We start from the raw sequence: 23,846 nt of genomic DNA on the forward strand, positions 1-23,846 counted from the left end.
TTACGCAGGCGCTAGAGCAAATGGAGGTGATGTATGCGATTATTTCGGCTGTCCAACGAGATGCAGCCACCACATACACGCAAGTAAAAAAAAGGCGCATGCATATTTCAAGTAGTTTGAATCACTAATCATTGGGCTTTGTTACAGTAACACCTGTGAGATTATACCATGATCTATAACTCGCTGGATTTACGTGAGGCTCGGTCAGTGCTACGATGACGGCAGTATACGAGATGCATGGGCATTGAGTGCAACTACGTATTTTCAGCTCGATCTGCTGAAGATCTGGAGAGTCGCTTGGGAACAGAATCACTAATCTGTCTCTTTCTCACATCTGATTCCAATCGTTTCATTTTCCAGGGTCTGGCATCTTTAACCCCAAGGGCAAGTTATAATCATTTGAACACTAATCTCACAAAGCTAAAAGTATTGCTGTATACTATCATTGTTAATTCAAGACCCCCTATTCATTTCAGTCTATTATAGAGATATGCTTAGACGCGTGGCTCAAAATCTCTTATCGATTTAGATGTTATTGAAAAGAGAATTACCACCCCTACACATTGGATCGCCAGTGCCCCAAAGCCACCATTTTGTCACGGGAGGCATACGGCCGCTCAAATCTCGGCTCAAACGCATCTTTCTCTATACCGACGCCTCTTTGAAGCCCGTAACCCGTGAAATCTCTTGGAAAGGGGTTCTCGCCGTTGCCATAGATAAAATCCTGTACCTCGTTGTCAAGCCACACTTTTCGTGCCGCAACTTGGGCATCCGAGTTGACTCGGACGGAGACACGCGGTCGAACAGATCTCCCACGCCAGTCAAGCTCGTCTCGGATACCCTCAAGCAGACCCCTAAAGCTTCCGGAATTACTCATAAACCAGAGGGAACTCAGCTCGACAGATTGAAGTGTTTCCGGAAGCGCCCCCAGTAAATCGAGGAGATCCTGTTGTTTGACGAGGAAGGCTAATAGTCCAAAGTGCGTCAATTGCGTCCACGACTCCACCGGGAAGACGGAGCGCAGCGGAACGCAAAGATCCGGGCGACCTGCGTTGCCCCAATCTTCTTGGAAATCGTAATTTCGGTCTTGATCCAACTTCAATGTGACCTTTTGAAGATTCGCAGACAACAGCTTCCGGAGACGACCGTTGCGGAAGGCACGATAGCTTTGCAATTCCTGGCCGCCGGTCATTAGATGCAATGTGAGCGCGGAGAACCCCGGCCTGTGGACCAACGCGAGGAGATCGTCGTACTCTTTGCACGTTTCGTCTCTCGAGAAGATGTCAGCTGTCAGGCCTGACCCAATCTGGTTGCCCTCGATGACGAGTTCTGGGGCATTAGCGCGCGTCTGTTGCGCCAGGAGTGCAGTCACGAGGCGGAAGCCACGCCACCTGTTCTTGACCTCCTCGCAGTCCCAGTTCTCGGCGCCCATCGTCCAAGGATCGGGCGATGCGGGCCAGCCGCGGGGGATCGGGTAGTTGAAGCCGTATGGAAATTCCCGAATCATAGGTGTCGGGTATAGAGGCGTGAAGAGGACTCCATGCGCGAGGGGGCTTAAGGTGATCTTTTTTAGGTTGGGAAACATATTGCCGTCTAGTGCCCATCGTAAAGCGGCGATATCGGCTCCTGAAGCTAGGACATCCCTCTGCTGCTGGAGGAGCCCTTGATAGTAGGCGTATGCGACATCCACGGGGAGCGGCGCGTGAACCTGCTTCGCGGTTTCGATGTGTTGCGGCAGGGTTTCAACATCGGCGTGGCCTAGTGTCTGTAGATCCTCGATATTCTTTTCGCACGCTCGCACGTAAAACCACGGCACGCCTTCTACATAGTTGTCCGCTTCTTCGTCATAAAACTCCTCGCCGTCGAGACGAATGTCTTCGAATCTATCTTGGTAATCCTCCGCCTCGAGCAAGCGAGCATCGTCCCATACAATCTCACGAACGGCATGGCGGAACGTTTCGTGTTCTGCGACCGCTCGGAAAACTTCAATGTTGCGAGGATTGGCCGAGATGAAGACTCGCTCGAAACGGAAGTATGGACGCACAATCTCGGAGAACTTGACGCAAGCTAGACGTAGGCTTTTGAGATCGCGATTGGAGAGGTGTGAGAAGATTTCATCAGCTAGCTCGGTAGGTAGCTGGGCTATGGACTCAACGACAGATGGAGATCCCGTAAATGAGTCCGGTAGGGTTGGCGGTCCTGGTAGTGGTAAAGAGGCGGCTTTCGCGGAGAAAAGGTTGCGATTTCCACAAACTCTGGGCATCTTGTCGGTATTGCAGACAGAATGGGATGTGTTTGAGAAGTGGAAAATGGAAAGGCGCTACTTGGACCGTCGGTTAAGTACTGTTGGAATGCCAAATGGAAGAAGGTGCGTGTGGACCAACAAGCTTGCAGGGAAGCTCCAGGCAGCAGCTACCCATGCGATTTCCGTATGGAGTGTCGCAATGCTCGTGATATGGATGATGAATAAAAGTCTTTCGATTGAAGTGCAGTCAAGACTGGATGCAGTATTAGTCTACCGTTGTCATCCCGCCTGTCGCTTACCAGTCGCTTGAGTCAACAATTTTGGCGAAGAAATTACCCAGCGTACGAGTCTCGAGAAGGTAATTTGACTGTGTAGTAGCTTCCAAGGCCCAAGACGATGATGAAAATGCTTTCATCGTAAAGGTGAGCAGGAGTCACCTGAAGAGTGAGTCGGCCCAGAAGATATTTAAGGAGGTCTGCGTCAGGACTGAGCAACAGCGCCCGGAATAAGTGGCCGTGAATCTGCCCAGTATGGTAGAACTAGTATGCCAGCTGAACACAGAGATTACGTTTATCCGGCGCTGGAGTCCATGGGTTCGAGCCACTTTTTGAACTTTTTCCCCCTTTGGATGCTCCTTCAGTAGCTGATCAATGGAAATTGTCCTATCAATACCTCCCGGGAAGCGCTGTGAAATACCCACGACGGGGACAATTAGAGTTACACCACCTATCCGAGTATAACACTCACTCATTTTTATATCCCACTGAATCCTTCATGTGTTCCGCCTCATTCGATCCCACTCGCAGCCTGCTGCTCTCCTACGAGCACGGTGCTTTCCTCTGGCCTGTCCTGCTGGTCCTTTTCCTCGTAGTACTTCTCAACATCCTTCACAACCTGCCTTCCGGCAAAGTTCTTCATCAGCTTCTGCCCGTCACACCGCATGTGGTGCTGGTACCAGTGGGGCATTCCCCTGAATGATCCCAGCAGAGACCCAACGGCGGGCAGGATGACTTGTCCGCTGGTACCCTCGAGAACCTTCTTGACGATTGCTTCTGCCACGGTCTCGGGCTCCAGGGCGGGTATCAAGAACTGCAGACCCTGCTCGTAGCCGGTGAAAAGCGGCGTCTTGGTGTATCCCTGATTGATCAGGACCGTCCGCACACGGGGGGCGTTATACTTGGTCACGAGCTCGGCAGAGAGACCTTCGTGGAAGGCCATGGCGGCGGCCTTCGAGGCGCCGTAGTCGACCATATTGGGGACTGTCAACCACGCGGCGTAGGATGCGATGGTGACGACCATGCCGTGGTTGGTGGCGATCATGTTCGGGAGGAATTCCTTGACGGTCCAGAAGTGGGCAAAGGTGTTCACGTCGAAGGTGAACTTGACATCGCGCTCGGTGGAGTTGAGGATCGTCTTGCCGCGGGCGACGCCGGCGTTGTTGATGAGGACCGTCGGGTGGCCGATGCGAGCGCGGATCTCCCGCGCCACGGCGGCGAGCTTTTCGGTGGAAGTGATGTCGCAGTTGAAGTAGTGGACGTTGGAGGCTGTTGATTGTGTTAGTAAATGACTTGAAGTGAGAGGTCAGGAAGCCCTGGGGCAATAGGGGGGAACGCTTTACCCGCAGTGTAGGTCAACTCCTGGATGTCTAGTACCACGACGGTGGTGCCACGCTCAGCGAACAGTTGAACTACTTGACCTCCGATACCACCAGCGCCACCGGTCACGAGGACGATCTCTTTGGACCAGTTGTACCGGTCAGAGACCCAGTTGTTCAGCGAGCGCGACGAGAGCCACTGATCGGCCATTCGCAGCACCGAAAGCCATGCCAACTTCTTGAGGCCCGAGAACGCTGTCGGGTGTAGAATGGAAAGGTCGCCGCCTTTCTTGGTGTAGCGGGCGAGCAGGAGCAGCGGTAGCACGAGGGCTGGGTTGAGGGCAGTGCGTCCGATGAGGCGGAAGATGGGATCGGCGACGAGGCCCTCGCGAGGGAGGAAGCCCTGGTGCATCGGCATTCTGAGGTTCGACGCGGTTGTTACGCGTGGGCCGTTCCACGAGAGGAGGTTGGCGGTGATGTATTGGGCCAGGTGAGTTTGTGGAACCAGAGGCTCTTATACCTAGGAGGGCAGGACCGAAAGCGAGGTGTGGTTGATGGCAACCAGCACGATTGGAATCAGAAAATCAGATGGCAGCTCAGGGTCGGAGCGAAGCCTGGCTGTGGGTTACAGAACAACCGTAAATCGACCCAACTTCTGGGCGCGGGCTCAACCTTTTCCAAAAAGCTTCTGCGGGTGCTCTCACAACGTCATCAACACTATCGAGGGTGAGATGCGAAGGTGGGAAAAAAAAGAAAGCAGGCAATGTCTAACATCACACCACCGCGTTTCCGGCAAGCGACCCCCATACTTAAAGGAGTTTCAACGGCTGGGGGGAAAGAGGGCGTCCGGGAAATAGACGAGCAAGGGTCGTTGGAGCTCCAAGCTCCTCGATGCTGAGTGCCTTCATAGTGTAGGTGTTGCCGTTGCTTGGCGAGAACAGCTGCCGCCATCCATGTGCTGTTTCTGACCGTTTCCCAGTCTATTGCAGCTTGAGCAGCGGTAGCGGCAGGTAATGCGCAGCCGAGGTTTGGTGCAGCCGAACGAAAGTGCGGGGAATCTGGGGGAGGCACCGTTGCAGTAGACGGGACCAGGGCCTAGGACTGCTGATTCGGATGCGAAGTCCGCCTAGAGCGCGTTCTGATAGGGCGAGCCATTCACCGTTGTACGACGGGAGAGCTAGAAGGTCGGTGGGGATGGTTTTGCACTTTGCGCATGTGAGGCGGTTATCGGGCGATGGGCGTTGCCATTTCTGGAGAGCAGTTCGTCGGCGAATGAGTGGAAGGGGGGCCACCGGATGGCATGGACGTCGCGGATGGCCACCGACCCGGGGGCTCTGAGAGGAGGAGTGGGGCCCCGGAATGGGTTTCCAGCTGTGTGCGTAATAGACTGGCCGACCAGATCGCCTGAGAAACATTGAGTCTGAATGGATTCTTTCTTTTCTTGTAAAGAACCCCTGGCTGGATTCGCCAGAGTTTAAATTGTGGTTTTTCTAGAAGGGGAATATTGTTCGGCCGTTAAAGCGTGCACGACCTCACTACCAGGTCGCTGCTGGTGTCATCCGTCCCGCCAACGAATACGAGCGAGTCCCTCGGCTCGATTAAGCAGCCGTGTCCTATTATGTACAGCACATCGTCCCGGGTATCACGAAAATAAGATGATTACATCTGATCCGCCGTCTCACTTACAGCATCAGTGCGGCGCCGATGCTCAGCAGGCACAGCCAATGCGCCCCGTCTCTCCAGCTGAGCGTGCTACCGGCTCCGAGGCCGTCGCCGGGCGTCGCCTCCGGCTTGGTGTCGCCTAGCCCGTCGTCGTTGCCGTTGCCGGCCTTGACTTCAATCTGCGTCGAGTCTCCCGGCGCGAAGAGTACGCCGATGGCGTTTGCCGCTGTGGCGTTGAGTTCTTGGTCACTGAGCAGCGGGTTGTTTAGCGCATCGCAGGAAGGCCGCCCGTTCTTTTGTGAGATGCTGTTTGTGACGGAAATCGGCACGTCAAAGATTGTGTAGTGGTCTTCGCCGTTTAGGCGGTAGTTTTGGCGGATTGAAATCTGGAAAGCTTGTTAGCGTGAGGGGGATGCTTGATGGGCGGGTGGCGCACATTGTAAGCGCCACGGTCGCTGCCGGTCGAAGACGGCTGGCCATCGCCGACCAGACAGTCGGGCCAGATCCAGTTGACATGCTTGACCGTGCTGCCGGGCTCTTGGAACATGATGTCGCCCAAGCTAGCGTTGTTGGCTGATGCCGTGCCGTTGGTGATGGTAAAATTGCGGCCGGTCGTGTAGCTGGATAGGAACATTGTGACGTTGAAGATCTTGGTAGGGCTGTTCGAGGCATAAGGCGGCAATGGCATCTTGCCGTTCGTGGATACGTCCAGCGCAACATGGAGATTGTCTGCATCGGTCAACACCAAAGAGCTCGCCATTACTGATACCTCAGATGCTTACCTCCTCCAAGCGGTGTGCCGGGCTGTGGGGCGTCGAGAATGACCAGACCGGGCGTAAAGATCTGGCCGTTGGCAATCGTAAAGTTCAGGTTCTGGGCCGAGCTGGAGGCCGCGAACAGAGACAGCAGCGTCGCCGCGTACGAAAAGGAAGAAACCATCATGGGCGGGAGAGGGACGCTGCGTTGCAGCTAGACGGCGAGAGGTGAATCGAGACACGCGAAAAACGGGTGAAGAGGACCAGAGCTGCAAGTCCTCGGAAGGACGGCAACAATGAGTATTTAGGCCGCCTGAAGCATCCAAGACTCTGGGAATGACAGGGTCCTGGATTCAGCAAAACGAAGGGAAAAGTGGGAACCGGCCCTAAACCAGAGGGTATTTAGATGCGGGCTCACTCTCAGGAAATGAGCATTTGGCACCCGCGGGATGGCTGCTGGGATGGTTTGGATGAAGAGGGTGGGAGGACGGAAAAACAAGACCAGAACAAGATCCCAAGAGACTGGGACGTCAGCAGGTCTTGACTCTACCAGAGGAGCCGATTCTCTCAGAGGGCAAAAGCCTGGAACCTCCCATCTGTTCCATGAACACCTCCTCGCCCGTTGACAGCGGCGATCCGACACGGCGAACGGCAGATAACCTTGAACTTAAGAGCATTAAAGTCATGCCGTGTTCCTCCCGGATGACAGCAGCGGGCCAGGCGTTCCATCGCGACAGGCTCAGGCTGGCAGGCTCACGATACACGATCTGCCCTTCGTCTGTGCATGACGTGGGCAAGGGCAGAGCGAATGGAACACGACAGAGAAGCCATATAACAGCTGGGAATTAAGATGGCAGCCCCGCGGATGTCAAAGGGTGCGACGCCCTCTTGATGCAGGGCAGGTTTCAGATTGAACAGGCGTAGAGACGGTGGAGGACGGATTCCTGCAATGTCCATGAAGTCGAATGGTGGCCCCCGTTGGATGGAAATGAGACGCTGCGACGCACGAGCCAACGCCTAATTAAACCCACAGCACACGCTTTACGCCAAACCAGTGGAGCATTTGGCCCCCTCGGTCTCTTCGGTTCGCTGTTCCGCTGCCAAGGGCCCTCACCTAAACCTCTTCCTCTCTTGTTTCCATTCACCCATTTCATCACAGTTCATATCCATTGATTGAACCCACAAATTCCTTGATACTTCACTCACCCGAGTGAGACATGTTCCTGTTTCTATCATTCTTGATGGCTGAGTAGCGCGTCTGAGGCGAAGAACACGTGAACGTTTATTCTGACTTGCTGCCGTTATCTCATTTCTTCAGCGTTGAATCCCACAAAATTTTCAAGTTGCACGGCCTTTGTACGGCCTATGCCTGGGGCAGAGCGTGACGAGACTCGCCGCTCTTGCACTGGTTGAGAACAAGTCCCTGATCCCATAAGATGAGGACACTTTCTCCTGTATTTCAGAGGACAAGTCGATCGCAGTCAAAAGTATGTCCTTATGATGCACTGCGGTGAGGTAATAGTTGAGGATAATAATAAGACTTACGGCGCTGAAAGTCTAGGTTAGGTCGATCGAGCTTGATCTGATAGGCCGGACAGTGTGGTTCAGTGGATCAAACCGTGTTCTTCAGTGGATCGCCCTCCCGATTACATTGTCTTCGGGAGGGCGTGTGCACTTCGGCCGGTTCCGACCTCATCCTCAATTCATATAAAAGCATCCCGGCCTTGCTTGTACAGCATTCGGCTCATACGCATCGCGATAGCATCAATTGGCCGCGTCTGAACTATCTTGGACTCACTCATACATTACCAGTCCCTTTCGATTCTTTGAACGGTCTTGCCACCTCCGAAATCCGCGCCGTTAGCTACCTGTTCGTTGCCTGCACGCCGAGTGCCGAGGCACGCTCCAGCCAGCAAACATGATCGTCCCGCGCTCCTCTTGCCGGCTGGCGAGGCAATCACTCTCACAGCTTCAGCTGTGCCGGAGGTCAAATCGCATCGCCCCCGCCGGCACGATCCTCGGGCGCCAGACACAGCGGTACATGAGTGCCGCCGCTTACCAGACCCCCGCCGGCTTGAAGGATCTTCTGCGCGTATCGGACGAAGTCGCTGACGCCGTTGCAACGAACAAGCCCGTTGTGGCTTTGGAGTCTACCATCTACACTCATGGTGCGCTAGGCAATGACCTCGGTCTTGAGGACGTCGTCCGTCAAGGCGGTGGTGTGCCTGCTGTTTGCGGTATCCTCAATGGGCAACCTGTCGTGGGTTTGAACGAGGAAGAAGTTGCTTTCATGGTCAACTCTGGAACTGCCAGCAAAGTTTCCAGGCGAGATGTTGCTCACTTGGTCGGCTTGGTAAGTCCCGTCACATGTGGTCTGTTCATTGCATTTGACTCGCTATTTGAGCTGTCCTCACGCCCACTGAATCCCATGCCTACGTGAAAAGCACGTTCACTAACACTATACAGGGCATGACCGGTCGTAAAGTTCACGGCGGCACAACCATCGCCGGCACGATGCTCCTCGCCCGCCTCGCCGGCATCCGCATCTTCGGCACCGGCGGCCTCGGCGGCGTCCACCGCGGCGGCGAAAACAGCATGGACGTCTCCGCAGACCTCACTGAGCTCGGCCGCACCCGCGTAGCCGTCATCAGCGCCGGCTGCAAGGGCTTCCTCGACATCCCCCGCACTCTCGAGTTCCTCGAGACCCACGGCGCCTTCGTCGCCACCTTCGCCGACGGCCGCACCGGCAAGGTTGATTTCCCCGCCTTCTGGGTCCGCGAGAGCGGCACGAAGAGCCCCCTCGTCGTCGAGACCGAGCGCGAAGCCGCCGCCATGATCCTTGCCCAGGAGAGGCTCAACATTGAGTCCGGCATGCTCTTCGCCAACCCCATCCCCGAAGAACACGCGATCCCTCGTGAGGAGATGGACGTCGTCATCGAGACGGCAGTCAACGAGGCTCTGGAGAAGGGCTTCACGGGAGCCAGAAACACCCCTTACGTCCTCGGCAGGATTAGGGCGCTGACAGAGGAGAGGAGCACGCTGGCTAACGTGGCGCTGGTGAGGAACAATGTGGCGCGGGCCACCAAGATCGCCGTCGAGTTGTCCAAGATGCTGAACGAGGGCACGGAGTCCGTGTAAGTGAGCTGCTCCGTGTGTATATAGCCCAGCCAGAAGATAGGTTCTGACTGCGTAGATAGCTCTCCAAGCAAATTATTTACCGGATATGACACTGCTGCAAAGCCTGCGACGAGAGTCGAAGCCCCTAAGTCGAGCAAGGCGGATGTCCTCGTGGCAGGCTCGGTAGCTATCGATCTAAGCTGTGACTACCATCCTCTAGGCGGCGTGAAGGAGGTCTCGCCTCACATGCACACTTCCAACCCCGCTTGTATCAACCAGTCCATCGGCGGTGTCGGTCACAATGTTGCCCTCGCCGCACACAGAGTGAGCAAGGATGTGAGCGTCCGCCTTTGCAGCATGATTGGAGACGACGTGTAAGCTATCTCCCTTCCCCTATTCGCATCTTACATGACTGAATTCCCCGCAGCGCCGGAAAGACGGTCCTGTCCTCTCTCGAGTCATCCGGCCTCGACACGACCTACATCCGCCAACTTGGGTCCGAGTACCACCACTCGAACCGCACCGCCCAATACGTCGCCGTCAACGACGCCGAGAAAAACCTCGTGGTCGCCATGGCCGACATGGGAATCTTTGCCAACCACTCCTTCCCCGAGTACTGGAAGTCCGCCGTCTCCGGCGCCAAGCCGGGCTGGCTTGTCGTCGACGGCAACTGGAGCCCCAAGGACATTCGCGCCTGGATCCAGGCCGGCCGCGAGCAGGCCTGTGGCGTCGCCTTCGAGCCCGTGTCAACCGCCAAGTCAATCGGCCTCTTCCCTAAAGAGCATCCGCACCTGGGCGTCTTCCCCAACCCGGGCATCGACATTGCGTCGCCGAACAACTTTGAGCTTACGGCCATGTACACGGCTGCCAAGGAGAACGGCTTCTTCGACACGCCGGAGTGGTTTGAGGTCATTGATGCGTTCAACATGCGCGGCGCGAGGGATCGCTTCGTGCAGCTTACGTCCGCGGAGATGACGGATGCCGGTATTCCGGTGCAGACTATTCATCTTCTGCCGTACATCCCCACGCTCGTGACGAAGCTGGGATCAAAGGGAGTGCTGTTGACTACGATCCTGGGACGGGACGATCCCCGTCTCAAGGACAGGAACGAGGAGAGGTGGCTTCTGACGAGAGCGCCTGTTGATCATCCTACTGTCGGAGGCGTCTACATGCGTCTGTTCCCGCCGGCGGAGAAGGTCCCGATGGAGGATATTGTGTCAGTCAATGGTGTTGGAGATACCTTCCTGGGTGTCATGATTGCGGGCTTGGCAAAGGGAGGCAAGGTCCAGAACCTGATTGATGTTGCGCAGAAAGCGGCGGTCTTGACATTGAAGAGCCATGAGAGTGTGAGCCCGGATTTGGGTCGTTTGGATGAGGCGTTGAAGGCTGCCGCGAGGTCTTGAAGGCGGAACTTTCAGGATTAGGACTTCACTGTGGAAATCAGCCAAAGGTCTGGGCAAATTCCAAGTGCAGCAAAAATGCGAATCTCAGGATCGGGAGGCTTTGAAGGACGGTTTCTCGGCATCGTGTATTCATGCTGCAGTACTGCCTCCAGGGTGGTTAAAATTGCAGTGGAAGGAAGGGTAAAGAGACGATGTGACTGAGGGTACGGTAACTGATGGGATTCCTGACCAAGGTGCAGCATGGCCTTTTGTCACTGGGCATTCATGCTGTAGTAAATCTCTAAAGTGGTTAAAATTACAGAGACATCCTAAAAAATTCCACACTGGGTACCCTAACCGAAGGACTTCATGATCATCCGCGATCCTGCATTAGCTTGCTCCAAATTTCAGAAGCGTTGGCGCCCTGATGCCCGGACAGAAGCCAGGCTCGTTATAGAGGAACAACACCAGCAATAGCCTCAGATTCGTTTCAACGGCAACTTTCTGGTTATTTTCAGACATGGTTTTAGGTATAGAAATACACTCTGACCTGAATACCTTAAAATGCTATCCTCTGCCAAGGTCGATGCCCCGCAATGAACTAAGAAAAAGAGTACAGACTCCCGTCATGGTCGGCAAACTCCTGTCCCCAACAATGGCGTTAGTCAGGTCTCTCGATATATCGGCATTTCCAATTGCTTACTATACTGAACCAAGGGAGTATAATTGTTCACTTAGCACACCCTACCCACCTAAGTACGCACCTTGGGTGATAGAATGTGTAGTAGCTCGGTCTGTGGTAAGAATGCTATCCAATCCCTGGCTTCCTAGCTGGGATGAGGGGCAGTGTCCCACTTTCAGCCTGAGGAAAGAGCTTCGTCTCATTGGCTACCAGCCACTAGTGGCTGAAATGACCTGCCAATCAGACTCTGCTTGTGTCTGCAAGGCTGCGCGCCCCCAGTAAAAAAATTCTGGACGTCTTTACAGTCGCCAACCTGCTCCCACCTCGATCGCTGGTGCGCCGAAGACCTCAAAATCCTCGTCGAAACCCCACGATTGCGACAATGGCCAACGAGCAGCCCTTCGAAGAGTTTCCCGACGAGGAGGAGGTCACTTCCTCCTCAGAATCTGAGCAGTCCGAGCTCGAAGAAACCACCCGCCAGCGCAACCCGCAGACTGTCTTTGACGAGAAGGATTCGGACGAAGAGGAACTTGAGCGGCTCGTCCTGGGGGGAAAGGCCGACTTCCGCGAACAGCTCTTCCGCAACGATGTTCTGGGCGATATCGAACGATTGGAGAGGGAGAGGAATCAACAACTTGTCGCGCAAGACAAGACCACACTAGAGGATGCTGCCGACCATGACTTCTTCATGCTCGACACCGGTGTCCCCTCTGCCAAGGGCCCGCAAGCTGGCAAGCAGCAGCCTGCTGCCGCTGATCCCAATGCACCGGCTTGGGAGGACAGTGATGACGAGCGATTGACGGTTTCCTTGGCGACCGCGACAAGGTTACGGAAGCTGAGAATCAGCGAAGGCGAGGATGTCGTTAGCGGCGCCGAGTACAGCAGAAGATTGCGCCAGCAGTTTCTCCGACTGAACCCCCTGCCGAAATGGGCTCAAGAATCCGAAGAGCGCCCCTCGAAGAGAAGGAGGAGATCGTCAGGCGCCGCCTCCGACTCCTCAATCAGCTCCGACGAGGAGGGCGGCGACGATGACCTCTCCGCCGCGCCCCTGGAGAAATTCCTCCGCGACGTCCACCGCCTTGCTGGCAAGGACTCGAACGGCAGAACCCGCCTCAGGCCAGAGACCATCGACATCCAGCGCACGCGCGAGATTCCCGACGCTCACAAGGCCTCTGTCAACAACCTTTCCTTCCACCCGAAATACCCCGTCCTGCTCTCCTCCAGCGTCTCGTCCGTTCTGTACCTGCACCACATCAACCCGACGGCACACCCCACCCCGAACCCAATGCTCACCTCCGTGCAAGCGAAGGGCGTCGACGTCCGCCGCGCCGAGTTCCTCTACCCGTCAGGCAACCAGATCTTCTTTGCCGGTCGTCGCAAGTTTTACCACAGCTGGGACCTCGAGACCGGCCAGGTGCAGAAGACCGCCCGGGTCCAGGGTCACCAACACGAGCACAAGACCATGGAGCGCTTCAAGCTCAGCCCTTGCGGCCGTTACATGGGTCTCGTTGCGTCCACCAAAAAGGGCGGTGGTATAGTCAACATCATCAGCACCGAGTCCAGGCAGTGGATCGCCTCGGCGCGCCTTGACAGCAGGCACGGTATCGCGGATTTTGTTTGGTGGAGCAACGGTGAGGGTCTCAGTATTCTCGGCAAGGACGGCTCCGTCGGCGAGTACTGCGTGGATGACCGCAAGTTCCGCGCCGTATGGCATGACGAGGGCTGCGTGGGCGGCATCGTCATCGCGTTGGGAGGCCACCAGGGCCCTGAGTTTTTGGGCGAGGACAGATGGGTGGCTATTGGTTCCAGCAGCGGTATTACCAACATTTACGACCGCGAGGCGCTCGTCACGAAGTCCAAGGCGGGCGAAGTCAAGGTTGTGGAGCGCCCCGAGCCGACGCGCACCTTTGAGCAGCTCGTCACGCCCATCACGACGCTGACATTCTCTCCGGATGGCCAGCTGATGGCTTTTGGTAGTTATGAAAAGAAGGACGCGCTGCGCTTGGTGCACCTGCCTACTTGCACCGTCTACAGGAATTGGCCCACGGCGCAGACGCCTTTGGGCAGAGTCACTGCTGTTGCGTTTGGAAGGCAGAGCGATCTGCTGGCGGTTGGTAATGACACGGGCAAGATTAGACTGTGGGAGATACGGTCCTAGAGCAGAGAGTGCGGGCAGGAAGTTTGTATAGACGGCTGGCGTATTAAAAGTTGGCTGCTGGGTAATTACTGTTTCCATGAATACCAGAATCCCTCCATACCCCTCCATCGATTCCTATCCATCTCTGATTCCAATCCCAACCCAAGACAAATGGCCCAAGTTCGTTTCCATACTTAGTAGCAGCGACTGAGCTCACGCATGAGGGCGCGCATGGGAGTTCCGCGGGTAATGAGATCCTTGGGAACCAACTTCTTGCTCTTGCGCGACCAGTGGGCAAGCTTGTAGACGTTCTTGAAGAAGATGACGTCCTCGGGCTTGCGGATGGCGTCGAGGAACTGACGGATGTTGACATCAACAGTTCTGATAGCCTAAGAGATGAAACCCGTGGAGTTAGCAAATATTCGAAGGTAATGAAGTCTCAGGCACTTACCTTGCGACACTTTGTCTTGCTGGGCAGGTCGGCGGGCAGACCCAAGTCACCGCAGAGGCGCTGCCAGTCGTCGAGGTCACCATCTCCAAAGTACTCATCCCAGTCCGAGATTAGCTCAGCCAAGAAGGCCTCCTTCTGGGTCTTCTTGTCGGTCTCCTTGTCGGCGATTCCAAGACCAGACATCTTCTGGGTCATCTCTTCGTTGAGCTTGTCGACCATGTTCTGCGCAACCTTCTGGGCGTTTTGGAGACTGCGGATCTCATCGTCGATCTGCTTCTTGGCGAAGGTGACCTCGGCCAGGGTCTCGGCCAGCTTCTGCTGGTTCTGGTCGGAGATCTGCTCGTTCTGGTTGGCGACATCAGTGTCGGCGTCCTTCTCCTGCTCCTTCTCCTGGGCGCGTCTCTCCTGGACACGCTTCTTGTAGGCACGTCTCTTCTCTCTCTTCTTCTCTCTCTTGGCGGCCAGCTTCTCGTCGATATCCGTGGTCATGTCCTCCTCTTTTTGGTCGGTAACCTCCCCGTCGGCCTGCTTATCGTCGACGGTGGGGCTCTCGGTGACGCCGTTGGCAACAGCATCGCGGACGGACTTCTCGTCGACAGACTTTTTGTCAGACTGGTACTTGAAGGAGTACTCGTGGACGAACTCCCAGTCCTCGACATCAGAGCCGGGCTGATCGACCTCTGGAACAAGGCCGCCGGTGTTCTCTTGATTAACCTTATCGGTAGCCATTGTGTTGTTGTGGGTGCAATTATTTGTGAAGCCAAGCTGTCAATCCGAAGAGCTGTCTGTGCAATTCCACCTCAGTAAGGTGGTTCCTCTGAGCAAGAAGAGGCTGATTAGATGGAGGTTCGTTCCTAGGGACGTGTCGGGGGGAGAGCCAGATAGGCTGCCAACCTGTGTTGTTGGGTTGTGATGATGTGTGGTGAAAACTTCAGAGAAGAAATCGGAAGCAAAATACAGGGAAAGGTCAAGGTGAGATTTAAATCAAGAGGTCACAAATGAAGAAAAGAGCTGCAAGGTCCCGTTCGACTTGAAGGATACCGTTTGATGGCCTTCGACATAAGGCCTGCCAAAGAAAGTAATGCATGGCCAAAGAAGCGGGCTGCAACGGCAACAGGTGAACCCAAAGAACTGCGCAAAACTCATATCAGAACCACGACAACGTACTGGAATGTACGGCGGCATGGTAGTTCCGTCTGTCTTTGCTGGGGAACCTCACTGACACGGATGCTAAAGTGCCAGGGAAATGATTGAGATCAAAGCTCGCAAAGATGGCCTGACCAAAAGACTCAAAGACTCAGGAGATTTGAATTAACAAATTCATTTCTCTGCTTTTGAGTCTTTAGACGAACGATGAGTTTTATCTTCATCACAACTGACACAGTGTGTCTGAAAACTGATACCAGGGTTTGAAATAGAATATTCACCGATATAACAGACAGATCACAGCCAGTCATATAAGTAAGTGAGATGAGTTGAGCCTACAGCAACTGGAAAGTCCTGCCAGAATGATTCATGGAGCTATCATGTTTAGCTTTTGCGACAGATCAGATATGATAACTGTGGTCTTTGTGATACTCTGCGAAAAGGACTGTCTTGCGCATCCTTGCTAAGCTTTAAGAGCTAGTTCATTCTTTTATTCTCACTTACAACTTGATGCATCTCATCTTGTGTGAGGTTACAGCAGAAGCTAATGAGCCTGAATCGCTTCTTGGGATGAGGACTATATGACCTGAGTGCCTACTTGAGACTAAGTCCTCTCCACGGCTCTCATACATAGCCTTCCTGAGATGTAACTGGCAGACCCTCGTGAATGAGCAGCATTGGGCATGAAGGGTGAAGGACCAATGAAGTAGTTTCAGAGGAAAGCGCCCCCTGCCACCGAGTAAGCATGTGCTCCCCTGTCAGAGCTCTATCAACCCTGAACGGTAAGCAAGATTCAATATCGAAGGGTAGCCTTTGCCTTGAAGCAATGGGTGATCCCAGTACATTCACTACAGAATGAACATGAGCAGCTTCGTTGGTCATGATGATGATAACATAGCAATTGGAGAGGACTTCAGGATTGAGTAGTACAGCTTTTGATTGATCTCTGACGTGCGTGATTCACACAATGTGGCCAGAAGCCTAGTCATGTTGTTGAAGTCGAGACAGCCAGGCAAGGCGGAGGCCGATCAGATAGGAAAAAATCAGTTGAATGCTCATCCTCTCATCACCTCTACCATTTAGCTACAATCCAGCTGACAATGACCGGCCATGAGAGGCTGAAAACAGTCATCGAGCCGAGTCAGCGAAGACGAGCCGATATGTTCGTGCCTTCTAGCTTCATCAGAGCTCCCATTCCATTCCTCGAATGGACGCCATGCAAGTACTTAACGTTGTGGCTCGGCTGTGGCTACCTTGAAAGTAGCTGAGAAACGAAAACCGTCTCATGTCTCGGGCCAGCTGAGCAGCCCATCCGAAGATGACAGGCATCATCGTTTCCAAATGGTACGGAACGAACAGATGAAAAATCTCAGTGTCTTGAAGCCACCGGGGACCCCTCAAATAAAGTGATAAAGTGGGACGAGAACGCTTTGAGGCTGGCAAGCTGGCATCGATGACGACTTACAGGACACAAGTCTGGTGATTAGAGTTCACCAGCTCTTCAACCGTTTGCGGGCCGGATGAACGCTATCTCAAAGTGGTGACGCCAGTAACGTCCAGAGGCTTGACGTCGTGACATCTCTTGGCTGCAGGACGGACTTCCCTAGAGCTCTGGAAGCAGCAAGGAGCTTGAGCCTTGACCTCGATGCATTTCCGCGACTCGATCGAGACGAACTGATCTGTGCGCGCGCACTTAGAGTTTAGGGTTGATCAATGACTCTTTTCGTAGGATGGCTTCTCTCCCAGCGGTGATCGATGTTTCGAAATATCGACTAGCAGACCGCCAGATGCGCGAATCTGCGACTTTGCGACTCTGGACGCCGCCGCGGAGTCTTGATATACCTCAGGTCTGATAAGGGTGAAAATTCACAACCATTTCCCCCACAGTCGCCAATCGTCGGTGAGGGCTTTTGCATGACGGGGCTGCAGAGGGACTGCGCGGGCGACGGTTGGCGTGCACATGTCTCGGAACTACTGCAGAGCACGTAAACGGCCTGCATGTTGCTTGGAATAAAGCCCACTCTGCCATCGGCTCGGGGCGGAGGGGTTGCGGCAGTGGGCACGAGACAGTCAAACAGTAAGGCGGCGGCTGAGAGAGAATGTGCGTGGCTGGAAAGATGACCGCGCAAGAATGACTCTTTGATTGCTAGAGTAGAGAGGAGGAAAAAACGACGTCGTCGTTGTCTTGCTTGGTCCCTGGGAAACTCAGTGTCTTTCGTTCCACACGGTTCCCACTTTGGCGCATTCTGGGTGGGTTGTCCCATCCCATCGGAGTGGACAGAGTGGACTGACCACGCATCGCAGGCGTGGGTTCGACAAGGATGGTGGCGTTGGCGGCCCCGGGGCTGACCGACCCCTTGACACTCTGGGGTGCGGTGCAGCGCCGGTGCTCCTCCTCGCCTTCCGTGTTGGCGTGCAGTTGCGTTTGCGGAGAGCCCTCACTTATGTAATACAGAGCCCCGATTGGCGCGCATTGTGGGTTTTTGTGCTCCCAAGTGTCGCTTCATCTTCATGCAAGGACTTTCATTGGCCAATGCAATGTTATTGCGGGGTGTTTCTCCAAAGCGAGTTGAACGTCAAGATTTTTCCTTTCCTTTTTTCTGCTACCCGTCTTCGCTTCCCTGACTCTGCGACAAGTCTTGGGCAAGCCGCAACTGGGTCAAGCAACGGCTCGGAGACAGGGTGTTGGCTGTTGTTTCCTGGGTTCCAGGTTCCGTCTTGCAGGACGCCCTACCTATCACCGTCAGACAAGTTCCAACGGCTCTTCAACATGCAGCAGCAGAGAAAATACTTCCCTCGCCCGCCCGCTGGTGCTGCTACTGCGAAAAACGTGACCGAGAAGAGATTGAGGTCAGACCGTCAGCCAGGCCCGCGAGCCCGCAGTCACGGCCTGCCTGCTGTGGCCGCCCCTCTCTCCGATCTGTGCCGCGCTTCTCCTCACCCTTGGGCGGTATCTGGCAGCTGGTTCTGACGGAGATCATGCCAGGATCTGGTGACGGATGCGGGTTTCTTCAGGCGCTTTAGCGAGAGTTCCCGACGCCCAGGTTCAGCCCAGGCCGTCACCCCGTCCAGTCCGGCCGTCTCGCGCGCGACCTGGTCTCTCGTCCGCCTGTCGTGCGTCTGACCCATGGGCCTCTGCGAGTCTGGTCAATCACACAGCGCCATCGCTGAGTCGTCGATCGAGTGGTCAAATCGCTGACGCCGACGACCGACTCAGGGAGGAAAAAAGGCCCCGTCGACCCAAACGGTGCGGTTTGCCGCCCACCTGTGCCCGCTTTCGCTACCCTTGTCACTGCAGTTAGTGGTATCCAGCGGTGTTATGCGTTGCAAAGAGGCAGGACACTGCAATGCGAGGCACATGCTAAACACAGCAAAAAACACCGCACAGCATGCAGACGCACGAAGGAGGAGCAGCTCCAGAATGAGGTGCAGCAGTTAGCAGCAGCCGCAGCAAAACGAGGAAGACTCGGCACATGGCCAAGCGGCACGTTTGGCCTGCCTTTTTTCCTGATAGTCGTCGCAAATATCTCATGCAGTCACGCAGCGCAGCGCAGCGCAGCACAGCGCTTCGCCGCACTCTTTCGAGCGCAACGGAACGTCGTGTTGGGTTGTCCTTCGGGTTGCTGAATTCGGACCTGAGATAAGCAAAGGCCGAGACGGAAGTTGAACACGGTTGGGATTGAAGCTGCTGGGATTGAAGCTGCTTTTGTTGTCATGTTGTGTTGTCTTGCCGTCATTCGCTGCGACGGTACAACACAGCAGCCGTCCGGCCGTGTGGCAGTCAATCAATCACCACGGCAATCACTGCGACACTACGGCTTCTTCTTGGGCCTTCAGGTCGTGTTCTCGACCCAAGCAATGCGGGTGTTATTCCACGACCTGCTGCTTGTTTCCCTTCCATTTTCAGCCTTATCCCCACGAGCGTGGAACTGAGATCCTGACCTTAATCTCCTACGGGGAGAAGGGCCCCAAAGAATCGCAATCAGAGGTTGTCCTGCGCCGGAAAGCTTCCTCAGCAGAGGCTTCCCCGGTTGGCCGGCAATTCCCTGTCCTGGACCATAATGGGCATAATCATGCCATGGGTTCCCAAAGGTCGCCCAACCTCTTGCGGCGGCGCGTCACGACCACACCACCATCATTGCCATAACATCTCATACTTATTCCTCGCGTGACCCTCTCCCGCGCATTTGGCTGTTTTCTTTGTCTTGCAAGCCTCTTGCGCCTTGTTCGTGCTTGACATATGCGCTTCCCCAAGCCTTCCGCCTCCTACCCTTTTTCGTCACTTTGAGTCTTCCTTGGTCCTGTCGCTAATACCTTAGCCTTGGAACTCTTGGACCTTGCTTTCCCTATCGTACTACTGCACTTGAATGGATGATTCGATGGAGCCTTCCTGCACTAGGGCTCCATACTTTGTCCTTCTCCGATTCGAAACCGCTTTTTTAAACCCCCGGCGTCCCCCTTCCTCCCCCGGACGCCATCTGAAGTAGATTCGGTTTGAGCCTGGTGGAAACTGGCAACCGACCTCGACTTCACCACCACCACCAACCAACCTATTGGTGTTGCTTCAACCTCAAATCATCTGACGGTCATGGCCGAGGCCGATCTCGTTCGCCCTGCAACGTCGTATTCAGGCGCCTCGGGTATTCAGAGGAGGTTCCTTCTCTCCAGCCCGGGGCGACCTCGAACTGCCTCCGGACTCGGCGATCCTAAATTCGAAAAGACGCCATCGACTGCCTTATCTGTGAAAGTTACAATCAAGTTTCAGCCGTCCCTCGATCTCACCTACGAAAGGCAGTATCAGGCCTCCCACGGCTTCCAGCCGACGGACCAACTATGCCACGCCCTCATCCGACGTCTTACACATTGCTCAACTGAGCTGCTCACCCGCAGAGACTCAACCGCTCTCGAGCGTTCCATTCCTCAAATTGGAGATGGCAAGCCGCTGCGCTTCGAGCTAATCTACCAAATTTACAGAGGAGGACCGGAGCCATGGGCTACCAAGTCCTTCAAGTCATATCAGAAGTTCCCTCTCGACAAGTCAACGGCCATGGAAGTCGCCCGCTCTACCGACCGCATCATCGGTTCCTTCCTCAAGCTCCACGACCGGTCCTTCAGATGGATGCATGGCAAGATACGCGAGAGATCAGGAAGCGAGCTTGAGATCCTCAAGCCCCTGAGCAACCCCGTATCTCTCCTTCACATTCCACAGTCACGTTTCATTGATACCACCCAAGACTGGGAGTTTGTCCCTGGCTACGAAATCACCCTGCATTTCCGAAGTCGATGCAAGTCCCGTAGACAAAGGGAATGGGAACGGACCATCACTCTCAAGAGCACTCAGAGCTCTCCACTAACGCTGTCTCATGGCGAGGATATGGCCTGGGTCTTGTCGACAGCTATGCAACGCTCTCTGGATTCTAGAAAGATGGCCTTCGATAGGCAACATCGGTCCTGCAACAGGTTCGATTACCTGGAAGAGTGTCACCACTCAGAACAGAACGCCGTTCACGTCAACTTCCAAATCCGAAACCAGCTGGGCTTGGATCACAGACATCTCCGCCGTGAGCTCGACAGCAACTTGCTGCTGTTTCAAGATCCCAACGGTCTTGACTGTGAACAGTTTGTAAATCAACTCGAGCACGCATTTACTGCGGTACGAGATGACACCGACAAGGAGCTGAACGAGATGGATGACCTCCGACTGACAGTTTATGAACTCTCTGGCCGCGGTTGGAAGGCAGAGAAACCGTTTGCCGTCTGTCTCGACTCGACTGCTTGTTATTCTAGGAGGACTGTTAAAGCCGTCCTCGATCGAGTACAGACAGGTGTTGCAGATATCCTCGGTGGCCACGACATGAGCATCACTCTCATGGTCCACAAGCGTGGCCATTTGGTTCTGGACAAGACTCTTGTGGCCCGTTCGCCATACTACGCGACGGGACAACGCCAAGGCGAAGATCCTGAGACAATCAAGGAGATGTTCTTGATGAGACTCAAGGACCGAATCCGATCCGACATTTCCATGGTGGTGAAAGACACGTGCTCGCTGTCCGATGCCGAACCCCAGAATATCCGTGTGGTCGAGCGCCCAGTTTCTGCAGCGAATGACCCTGCTGAGATGGAAGCTTTGCCGTCAAGCAGCCCGCTCCCGATCCCGACGCCGCATGGGCCCGTGCCGGACTCCTTCGATGAGAGTTCCAACGAACCGTCCGAACCTTTGGCACGAGATGAAACGCTTCAGAGTGATGGTGGGGTTGAAACGATGGCCGACGGCGTCATAGGCACCGTGGGGCGTTCGCAACAGCCTGAAACTCCTGCCAAAGCAACAACGAAGAGTCTGTCCTTTTCGTCGACCGACGATGCTACTTCTATTTATCAGTCTTCGTCGTCAACTCCTAGTCTTGTTGACAGCGACATTGGTACGCCCCGCGAGAGCTTGTTGATTACGCCCACCTTTTTGCGAACGCTATCAGGCCGTCCTCAGCCGTTTGATGCGAACCCGAATATTGCGGATTCCGAGACCTCCGACAGCGAGCTAATTGAAGATTCAGCCGTAGGACCGTCGACTCCAACAATGGCGCGTTTTAATGGACCACGACAGTTCAACTTATTTGGCAAGGGACCTCGCTCCATCTCCCGGCAGTCTTTGACATCGATTGACTCCGATGCCGACAAGCGCTCGCTGGCTGATTCGCAGCGCACTCCCGAGCCCGAAGATGTCCAGGTGCCAGAATTCAAGTCCGGATTGAGTTTGGTTGAGCCTCGATCAGCACCTGTGGCCGACTCACTCGAGCATCAGCAGGAAATGGCCACCCAAGAGCCTGTTTTCGAGGGTTGGTTGGAGTACTGCTGTGTGCCCATCGAGGAAGAAGAGGTTACCGCGCCTGAGGTCCCGGTCGAAGAGGTGACTACTGCAGCCGAGGAGCCGACGACAGATCCTGTGATTGTCGTCACTCCTGTCGAGGAGTCAACATCAGAGCCTGCGATTGTCATCACTCCCGATGAAGAGTCGACAACAGAGCCTATGATTGCCATTACCCCGGAAGAAGAGCCGACGCCACCGGCATTGCCATCTTTGCCCTTGGAGGGTTACTTGGAGTATGCGACTGAACCAATTATTGAGGAAGACGAAGACGATTCAGACGGCGAATATCACGATGCAGACTCTATCGCACCGGCAGCATTCATGTCTAGTCCCTCTAGCTTTGCCACCGCGGCTGAGACTAGCCTCAACTCTCCCATCAGCCTGGATTTTGCGATGTCCTCTAAGTTCAACGCTGATAACACCACGAGCGCGCCTGACTTCCTCGAGGTGACAAAGACCGATCCAGTTGTCGAGGACGCGGAGCCGAAGCCCGCCTCGACTTCTCAGGTCGATGCCTGTACGTCTTCACATGACACCACCGAGCCTACTCCAATCCCTCTCGTTCTCGAGACTATCGAACCCTCTCCTGTACCCGAAGCCGAGAAGCCTTCCCCGGTTCCCACAGAACCCCGCGAGCCGAGACTTGACCCTGCCGCCGAGATTCACCGGGACCCGTCCTTCCTTGTTCTGAACGAGTCACCGTCTGTATCGTCGGAGGCCCCGCGTACGCCGACGTCAGACTCCGCCTCGTTCAGTGACAAGGACGATGAGCCCCATGAACCCTCCACCCCTCCGCTGATGACAGAGACTGAAGACTCGGACTACTCAGAGCCTTCCGAACCAACTGTGCCGTTTCCCGAATTTGCGGTCGATGATAAACCAGGTCCCGACGACGCAAAGTCAAAGTCACTGTCCCATTGGACACTCCCGAGAGCTTCTTTCACTGCCGACGACTTTATCGACAATTATTTCGGACATCACCGCAAGATGTCGATCCCGCGTGCATTGTATCCACGGCCAAATCCGTTGTACACACTGAAGAATACGAGCACAATGTCTTTGGGCCACGGCCGTAAAGTTTCATTGCCAACAGCGGGTATCTTTGGTATTCACGAATCAAGTCGTCTTGATCTGGGTCTCCGCGGCGCCCTCTTTGGTCTAGCCTCGTTGAAGAAGCAGGGTGGATTGGAGAGAAAGAGGTCGCAGGTTTTGTTGAAGCTCGAGAACGATAAAGGCATGGTCATTGTGCCAGGCAGTCACAGCAATCCAAGCAGTCGCCGCAACAGCGAGGCGAGAGGAATTGGGGGTGCCGGTGTACTAGGACTTGGTAACGCTTATGCGTTTTGAACACACACAAATCTGTACGCGGATGGGGTCGTTGACTTTGGGAGGATCGCAACTGGCATTGGGAGGGATTGGACGGCACATAGGATGACTGGAAACTGGGAATCTTGGGTTAGGGGTTTGGAGACGTTGTCCGGATGGGATTCCGTTGACTCTTTGCGATTTGGCGTTTTGGGGGCATTTTCTAGAATTTGGAAAGATTCCAATTCATCTCGCAAGCGATGCATGGCGGGCACAGTTCATTTAGAGAAAGAGGGCAGCAGCTGGACACCCGCAGAGGCCGGCCGCAGCAGCAGTGCTAGACATGCACGAGTATTGGAAAATGTATCGAATTTCTTGCCATCATACCTCATGATTCTCGTGATCTATCTCCAATTTGCAAGCACCACGGCGAGTATGGTTTTCATCCAAACTACAACAGCACCCTACATGAAGGAGCTGTGTCGATTTGCCCCTCCTTCCCGGC

At 54.8% G+C, this 23,846-nt stretch overlaps 6 protein-coding genes across 6 annotated transcripts; 2 read left to right on the top strand and 4 right to left on the bottom strand.

Moving 5' to 3' along the window:
• Window positions 1–556: 556 nt before the first annotated feature.
• On the bottom strand, window positions 557–2,263 carry GCG54_00004711 (uncharacterized protein; the record flags this gene model as incomplete). Its single annotated transcript, XM_045404756.1, has 1 exon — window positions 557–2,263. One exon carries the CDS (start codon window positions 2,261–2,263, stop codon window positions 557–559), a length of 1,707 nt encoding a protein of 568 aa, XP_045262699.1.
• A 768-nt stretch (window positions 2,264–3,031) lies between these two features.
• Window positions 3,032–4,257, bottom strand: GCG54_00004712 (Short-chain dehydrogenase/reductase 3; the record flags this gene model as incomplete). The annotated part of the gene is made up of 2 exons (XM_045404757.1): window positions 3,032–3,789; window positions 3,864–4,257. 2 exons carry the CDS (start codon window positions 4,255–4,257, stop codon window positions 3,032–3,034), a joined length of 1,152 nt encoding a protein of 383 aa, XP_045262700.1.
• Window positions 4,258–5,521: 1,264 nt separating this feature from the next.
• Window positions 5,522–6,440, bottom strand: GCG54_00004713 (uncharacterized protein; the record flags this gene model as incomplete). Its single annotated transcript, XM_045404758.1, has 3 exons — window positions 5,522–5,887; window positions 5,938–6,263; window positions 6,284–6,440. 3 exons carry the CDS (start codon window positions 6,438–6,440, stop codon window positions 5,522–5,524), a joined length of 849 nt encoding a protein of 282 aa, XP_045262701.1.
• Window positions 6,441–8,174: 1,734 nt separating this feature from the next.
• Window positions 8,175–13,595, top strand: GCG54_00004714 (Pseudouridine-metabolizing bifunctional protein C1861.05; the record flags this gene model as incomplete). Its single annotated transcript, XM_045404759.1, has 5 exons — window positions 8,175–8,609; window positions 8,723–9,390; window positions 9,454–9,747; window positions 9,801–10,769; window positions 11,717–13,595. The coding sequence occupies 5 exons, from the start codon at window positions 8,175–8,177 to the stop codon at window positions 13,593–13,595; spliced, it is 4,245 nt and encodes a 1,414-aa protein (XP_045262702.1).
• A 173-nt stretch (window positions 13,596–13,768) lies between these two features.
• GCG54_00004715 (uncharacterized protein) lies at window positions 13,769–14,754 on the bottom strand (the record flags this gene model as incomplete). Its single annotated transcript, XM_045404760.1, has 2 exons — window positions 13,769–13,963; window positions 14,026–14,754. The coding sequence occupies 2 exons, from the start codon at window positions 14,752–14,754 to the stop codon at window positions 13,769–13,771; spliced, it is 924 nt and encodes a 307-aa protein (XP_045262703.1).
• A 5,005-nt stretch (window positions 14,755–19,759) lies between these two features.
• GCG54_00004716 (uncharacterized protein) lies at window positions 19,760–23,383 on the top strand (the record flags this gene model as incomplete). Its single annotated transcript, XM_045404761.1, has 1 exon — window positions 19,760–23,383. One exon carries the CDS (start codon window positions 19,760–19,762, stop codon window positions 23,381–23,383), a length of 3,624 nt encoding a protein of 1,207 aa, XP_045262704.1.
• Between the last annotated feature and the right edge of the window lie 463 nt (window positions 23,384–23,846).

This window comes from Colletotrichum gloeosporioides (genome assembly GCF_011800055.1).
Source record: "Colletotrichum gloeosporioides strain Lc1 chromosome Unknown consensus_54, whole genome shotgun sequence".
Taxonomy (NCBI): Eukaryota; Fungi; Ascomycota; class Sordariomycetes; order Glomerellales; family Glomerellaceae; genus Colletotrichum; species Colletotrichum gloeosporioides.